An 8214-nucleotide genomic window follows, 5' to 3' on the forward strand; every position below is an offset into this window, starting at 1 on the left:
ATTTCAGATTTTGTTGATTTCTTTGTTGCTAGAGGAGCCAGAGGAATAAATATTAATTCTGTGACGGATCTCTGTATTATTTTATATGTAGACGATACCGTTCTTCTGTCTACGATCTGGTTGGTTGGAAACTCATTAGAATTTAAATATACTTAATGAATACTGAAATATTAATTCTTTAAAAGTAAACATCAGTAAAACGGTAATCATGTTGTTTCATAAGGGAGGACTTTTACCCAAGCTGAAAGAGTTTTTATTTAATAATTCCAAAATATTAGTCGGTAATAATTACACGTACCTGGGCGTACCATTTTCTTCCACTGGCTAGTTTGGAACTGCTGCAAAATATCATCTTTCTAAATTTAGAGCAGTCAATTCTTCAGTTTTAGGACTCTTGAAAGCCACACATTCTGTGATTTGGGAAGCTAAGTGTCTTCTATATGAGTCCACGGCTGTTCTGCAGATATTTTTCTTTAAGGCAGTTTTACTCTTACCGCTACAAACTCCTACAAATATCAGATTTGAAACTAGTCAAGGCATACTAAGTTGAAAGTGTTTAAAAGAAAGCTAGGTTGGTATTGCTCTCTACAAAATATGTTGGAAGACAGATTTTACCCAAGAAATGTTTAAACAGATTAATTGAAATTGAAAAAAAAATGGTTCTTCCTTTTAACTGGTTCTCTCACTCTAAATCTGAACTATCTATCATAGGTTATGACCATTTATTGTTAAACAGTAATGTATCTCATTTTTTTGTATTATTTAAATGACATAATTCAAGCTTTTGATAATCATATATTTAGCAAGGATATTAATTTCGTTTATAATTCTTCTTTTAGTCTCTTTTATAGAAGTATTTGTTCTTTCAGTTCAATAGAAAATATTCTTTCATTTAACTCCAACATTGAAAAAATTAGACTGATAGCTCAAATGCGTTTAATGGGTTGAAAATTTTATAGAATTATCATTAAAAATGAAAAACATCAATGTAATCTGGATAATATTTGTTCATTGCGCTCTCTAGATTTAAATGATGATCTTTACCATTTTATTTTTCAATGTTCAAAATTTTCATTGTACAGAGATAGATATTTAATTTAGTACATTTTAAAATACAACGCGAACATGTCTATTTAGGTAACCTATTAAATATTGAAAATGAATCCCAACTGAACTATATATTCTTATATACGTACTAGCAAGTGTTTAAATAAAAGCAAATCATGTTTAAGTTAATGTATCATTAACTTAAGAAAGCTCCTATATGGTTTGTCTTCCGAAATGTTATTATCTCAACAACGTGAATTGCTAGAATTAAAACACAACTCCTTGCTTATAAGGCGTAATATACTTCAAAGCAATAAATAAATTAATTACTGTAATTATTATTATTGAATTTCATTGCATTTGCACATAAATATAATATACATTTAAAATATTAAAATTTATTAATAATTATTATAAAATTTTCAGCGTCGGAAGAAAGATTGTTACTAAAAGAGTTGGTTTAGACGATGACATAGGAGATGCTGATGTTTGGGATGTAACATATTTCTACAAGAATCCAGAAGGTGAGAATTTCAGTTAATTCTGATCGTTGTTTATTTGGTGTATCTATTGTTTAAACTGGTTAGGGGAAAATGCTTCTTCACTTCTAAAATTATTTATCGTTTGTAAATACTTGTGTTGTAGGATCTAGGGAGGAAAGAATGGCAGTATTCAATGCCGTCAAAGGCGTCGATAAAGCTCAAAAAATGTACAATTTTCCGACAGTGGCTCAGCAAGATGTTGGTTTTGATTTAGTTGAGATTGATTCCAAAAATTTCGGCCAGGAATTCAGTATTGTAGTTAATATTGAGGTAGGCTGTTTAAAAACATTTTTGTGATAACAGTTACTTAATTAGATAATTAAGTGAGAGAGATAATTTTTCTAAAAATATGTTTTTGCTATCAAGGAGACCATATACCAATTCTTTTTAATCATTTCTGGGTTTAGACAGAAAATAAAAGAGAAAAATATTTTCTTATTGAAAAGTCTGTATTGTTCCCTGTGAACCCTTCAAGTACAAGAAAATATTTATTTTTAAGAATTTAATTCAATTAAGTTATGTATTTAACATTTCTCATTATCCATTAAATAATAGAAATTTAGAAATTCTATTATCCAAATAAAAATGTTAAAAAACATTACTTATTAGTAAAAATATTAAATAACCGGTTCCAAAATTAGAGCAAAGATGTTATGAATATCCAATTCTCCATTATTAATTTTTCCAAGAATAACTTCTTTTTTTTTTACAATATTCGTTATAGAATAGATCGGCTAAAGAACGAAACATAGACGCCATACTGACCGCCAGCTCAGTATTCTACACTGGAGCTACAGTTCACAGGCTGAAAAGAGCACATGGTCAATTTAAAATTCAACCACATGGAAGTATGTATTGTAAAAATATCCTATCTACCTGTAGTGCACAATATTATTGGCAATTTAAAAAATTGCCTTATCGATGTTTTCGTTATGGACATTTTGTTATCGATATAAAGTTAACTACTTTATTCCGTCCGCTTTCTTCCAATTAAGCTGTATTATATATTTAAATGCCCACTCCAGACTTGATCCTAGTTCGCTCACGTACAACACTACATCTTAATAATAATAATAACAATAATATTAATACAAAAATATTATTATATTAATACTTGTTATACAGAGGAAACTTTAAGATTACGTGTCAGTCCGGTGGATTATGCAGATAAACTGGTAGACCATTCCTTGATAAAGATACATGCGATTGCTTCAGTTTTGGAAACTAGACAAACATGGTCTGAAGAAGATGATTTTCCTTTGCTGAAACCGCACATGAATGTTGAGGTACAAAACACATTTTTTCTACTATATTTTGCGAAATTTACAATTCACTTTTACTTTTAGTGATGCTCACAGCTAGGCGAGTTCATCTTTGTTCTCAAGGAAATCAAATCTGTGATTCAAAGCACTAAAGGCGGATGACCTAGCAATCAGTCTAAAGGGCACTGCTTTCGTACGAAATATTTACTAAGTTGTTATAGAGGTAAAGTTTCTTTCAGAGCTTACCAAAAAGGTTAGAAGAGATTTTCTGTGCAAATCTTCTTGCAATAATTTCGTGTAACGACAGTGATATCTTTTGAAATGGAGGAGGTTTCGCTTCTTTGTTAATATTTGGAAAAAGATAGGCGTGGGAAAATGAAGTTAAGTAAATTTATCCCACTTACTCCAGCAAAAGAAGAGATTGAGCCTTCCACAAAGTAGCAAAAAATGGGATGGATCTCACTTGAAGAACTTGATGATTCATACGTTGGTAATAACGCCTTCTGGGAATCAATAAAGCCTTTGAACATAGTTTGGCTTTAAGAAAATATTACGGAAATGGGATTGGGAAGAAGATGACTCTACAGTAGAGTTCTGTAGTGATTCTTAATTAGCTATTGAAAACATCAGTTTTCACTTAACCTCGAACCAGTAGGGAAGTCTTGAAGAAACAAACATCTCCCAAACAATCTGCTTTACCTGTTAGCAAAATATTGGGACACGTATTATTTTTTTAGACGTGAGCACCATTATTTTGTATCTACCAAAAAGAATTGGTTGGAAATATGTACTTCACTTCCCTACTCTTTTAAAGCCTTCCACGAAGTAGTGCTAAACGCCAAGCAGATTGTTTCTTCCTGAATACATTGAAATAAATTCCGAATTTAATTGAATTTGAATGTGGCGCTTCAACGGGAAAATACAAATTTATTGTCCTAGTGAGACAAATGCTAAAATTACATGGGTTCACATTTGAAAATTACTGTTTGAAGAACAACCAGAAGTCAGATAAAATAACAGCTCCATCAGCGTCTGAGAAGTTTTTTTAATAAACACTTTTTTTTTTTACTTCCTAAATTCTGACATTATAAGCTACTAAATATCTATATTATATAATATTACATTAATTTAAAAATTTGTAATTAATGTATGCATTTATTTATTGTTTTTTAATGTGTTTTGTTGGCATTGGCTTTCGCCACACAGCCAAATAATTTGCCATACATATATATAATTTGCATATATAAACATTAAATATGTATATATTGTTCTAGATAAGGGGTGAACGTCGAGTTGGCCAAGGGTGTACTGCCACTTTCTCCTTTACAAACACTATAGGCCGCGAACTTACACATTGTAAACTAAGCATAGAAGGCCCAGGTTTACAATGGCCCAAAGTTATTAAGTGTAGGCAAGTATTTTTTTTTTTTATTATATTGAAATTTGTATTTTTAACGTAAGTGGAAAGAAAAGTATTAAACAGAATTATTTCTATAAGTTTTTCTCCTCACAGATATTAATATACTTGAAAAATTGAATTGTTTTTAAAATAGCATAAAGGATGATTTAGCTATAATTTTTTAGCATAGAACAGTGATGAGGAGCTTTTATTTGAGCATAAATTCACCGTTATTTAAGTAAGGAAGGGTCGCACCACAATGATGAGTAAAAACATAAATACAGTGTACAGAAAAATAATCTTGTACTTAATAGGTCTGCTGGACGCCATAAGAGCCCTGAGAGATCTTGTTTTCTCTATTTACCGACTGCACTGTCCCTCACCGGTGAAAGTCTCATAGAAAGAAAATCTAAGGGCCAGCTGCTGGATTCGAACCCGTGATCTCCGCTATGGAATCCAGTATACTTAACTACTCTGCTAATCTCTTCCCTATTGCAGACTAATATTATAACATTATTGTTCTTCCCTTTAAAAATCAAGCGTTTTATTTTTCATACTGTTCGCAACTAAGAGTTTTTAAGCCAAACAAAAAAAATTAGCTTAGAATTTAAGACTGTTCTTACAAATATTTGGCAGGGGATGAGGTGATACCACAACAATACAAATTAACTTTGTCATTAAATTTGTAAAAAAAAAGAAATCCCACTCCTCCTAAAAAATTGTCTCTGATAAAGTATTTTTAAAATGTTGTGCGTGGGTTATTCGTGATGGCATTTATCCAAGTTCCGGAACAGAAAAATAATATTTTTGTTTTCAAAAATTAAATAACTCTCAAATAAAAGTACTGAAAATTTTTTTTTAATGAGTTACCGTAACATTAGGCAATCTTTTAATATTTGTGTACATAATATACATTATTATATAAAAAGAGAGGCAATTTTTCAAAAATTATTTACGTGGGGAAAAATAAATTTATTTTTGCATTCTAAACATTGTTCATCGCCCAAGGTGAACAATTTATTTGGTCCATTTAAAGTCCATTACAATGATTGCGTACTTTTTATTTAATGAAAGCTGTAAATGTATTGTTAGAAAAACCATGTTGTTCACAACAATGCAGAACAAAATCTTTGAAAAAGGTTGTTCAGAACAGTTGTGCTAATTTACACCTTCATCACAAAAAAAAAAAAACCAATCTTCATTTAATTATAAATTATGTTTTAATAGTTATCTCTAAATCTTTCGTCTGTTAATTTTACTAGACATTGCTAATAGGTGTGTATTGTTTGTACAAAACAAAAATAATTAAAAAAAGGTTTTGTTAATTTTATTTTTCTTTGGTAAAATAATTAAGAACCATAAAATTGATCTTCTTTTGCGGGAACAAGGACGTTTCCAAAACAGCTTTTTGATGGCATGTTGTTATACCTTCACTTCGCGGAAGAAATTGATTTAATCACCTGTTTAAAATTTGTCTGCTATAACATAATTTTTTTTGGGTCATCAATTTTCAGTTTTACTCAAATCAAAAATCTTTTTCGAAGCATTGATCAATCCGAAAGCGCACTTAATGAAATAGTATAGAACTGAAACGTGAAAATTATGGCCAAAGTTGATCAGTAGCAACTGATCGCAATTTCGCAGTAGCATCACTTGTTTTAATATACTTTAATACTTCTTCGGGTGTAAAATTATATCGTTTCCTTCCATTGATATTTTATTCAATATAAAAATTAAAAATGAGAAATCCTAAATTTATGTACTTATATTTTTCTGAATTTCAGAGACATAAGCCCTGGCGAAGTGTATTCGTACACAGAAAGTTTCCACCCAAGAAGGCCTGGAGAAACAAAAATAGTTGCAACATTCACATCGAAACAACTAGTTGATGTAATTGGTTCTGCTACAGTAATGGTAAACAACTAATCAACAATGTGTGAAACACCAAATCAACAAACTGTGGATTTGCATTTACAAAAACTGTCATCTGGTCACCTCAACTCTTCAAATATATTGATAAAATTTAGGGTAAACTTGTATGCGCACTTCATAATAAAATCATGCTCATCGTCTTCAAGGCAAAAAAATATACTAGAAAAAAATTAAATTATTACTCTATTTATTATAAAATCATTTATTTAAAATTTAATAAAGGTCAGAAAGTGATTCTCACATTGTGTTTTACAAAAGACTTGTTACCATCATTTTGTATTAATTAACGTTGCTGCCTTTATTTCAACTAGATTGATGTGACAAAGTGAACTGTAAAATTAGATCCAAAAACAATGCCTCCAATAAAATTAAAGCTGTTAATTAATATTCTAATTATAACTCTAAAATTATATTTAGTTGTAAATATTTTTAGTATAATAGTTACCTTTATATTATAATATATAATTGTATTTGTAATTCTATTTCCAATCAACTTTTAAAACTATAAAAGCTAATTTTCTTTTAGTTGTAATAAGCTTTTAAATGAATAAATTACCACTTCCGCTAAAAAAAAAAAAGAAGAAATCAAAAAACAGTAATTAATTGTTGATATTGTCAGCTATCTGAGAGTGTTAATATTAATGAACTATGAGGGCATTTTTAGAATTGAATTTTTAACGAAATTAAAAGATTTTGAACCAGAAAGATAAATGCAGATTGACATTTTAGTTATTTTTATTCCATTATCAAAGGGAAAATTTGATCAAACGAGCCGTTTTTATTAGAGAAAATCTTTCCAATTATTCAATATATCGCTACAATTGTTTTTTGTTCTTTCAAAATATTTTGTTGCAGGAAACGGATAATTTAATATTGCTGAATTTCATGCTATATGAGCCGTCTCTTTTTTTCTTTATCAACAAAAATTTAAACTTTTGGACGCGCAAAAGTACTCGTAAAGAGACATTGGATTTCGCTCTAACTTCAAATGGTTTGGCAGCATCTAATACAATGTTGCAAACTTGGAATTAACTAGACCCCAAAAATAAATCTGAAACTAATCAGAATTGAAGAAAAGAAGCTGAGATATGGAGGAAAAAGGAAAAGATATGAATTTATAGTAAATATTTTCAAAACAAAATTTAATATTGTTGAATATTTCACATTTATATTTCTATCTATATTTCAAACCCATGGATATTGTAGAAAGTGTTATTCTTTTTAATTTTGAATATTTATTTCCTAATTTTCATCTTATTATCCAACCAGCTTAGGGAAACTAAAGAGGATTGCACTTAGTGTGCTGGAAGGGTTTATTTAAGGAAGTACTTAAATTAATTGTTTTAGATATTGTGAGTAATGTTAAGTAATATTAATTAATTTAAATACATTAAATGTAACCAATTTTCTTAGGTTTATAATTGCAGTTCCCTGAGATGACTTAAATTCGCTCTTGAGGGAATTTCCAACATATACGTTAAATAATTTCCATAATCTATCATTTGGTTAACGACATTCTCCTGTGTACATCTCTCTAAAATGTTTGACTGTCTTTTTTTATCCAACTTTAATTAAAAAAAAGAAAAAGAAAGTAAAATACTTTGCTGTTTATTATTTTAAAGCCAACATGTTTTATCAATGCACGCTATGTTACAATATAAATCTGCAATTCAGCTATTTTATTATTAAAAGCTATTACTACTATACTTATTGGAGACTAATATTTTGTAACATTGATTTAAAAATATATATATTTTTGGTCTAGTAAACCTTAAATTAATTAATATTCCTTTATTGTGACTAATTCCTTTGGTTCTCAAAAGAACTTGGGTGCTTTTGGAAACCATTCACAGACACCTTCCTAGTGACTTAGGTCCAGTATTGTTTGAAATGGTTCCCTCAAAATGATACTTTCTAAGCGTTTCTGACTGTATCGTCATTTTACAAAATTAGATTCAATTTAACTAGGTTACATAGTTAGAAGTCAACTGATTCCTGAATCTCTTTATGCTGCCTCTGTATAGATCTTTTC

General features: G+C 29.4%; 1 protein-coding gene across 1 annotated transcript in view; it reads left to right on the forward strand.

Annotated features, from left to right (window-relative positions):
* Positions 1–6538, forward strand: part of LOC141456130 (hemocyte protein-glutamine gamma-glutamyltransferase-like) — a 91117-nt gene extending 84579 nt beyond the window's left edge. The window contains exons 10-15 of the mRNA XM_074131806.1: positions 1474–1571; positions 1693–1859; positions 2314–2437; positions 2715–2875; positions 4126–4262; positions 6035–6538. Of these exons, the coding sequence (XP_073987907.1) occupies positions 1474–1571; positions 1693–1859; positions 2314–2437; positions 2715–2875; positions 4126–4262; positions 6035–6176 (829 nt within the window). The 3' untranslated portion in view covers positions 6177–6538. The remainder of the gene's footprint in view (positions 1–1473; positions 1572–1692; positions 1860–2313; positions 2438–2714; positions 2876–4125; positions 4263–6034) is intronic.
* The last annotated feature ends 1676 nt before the right edge of the window (positions 6539–8214 follow it).

This window comes from Rhodnius prolixus, unplaced genomic scaffold (assembly GCF_049639745.1).
Source record: "Rhodnius prolixus isolate KJV_2025 unplaced genomic scaffold, Rpr scaffold_4, whole genome shotgun sequence".
Taxonomy (NCBI): Eukaryota; Metazoa; Arthropoda; class Insecta; order Hemiptera; family Reduviidae; genus Rhodnius; species Rhodnius prolixus.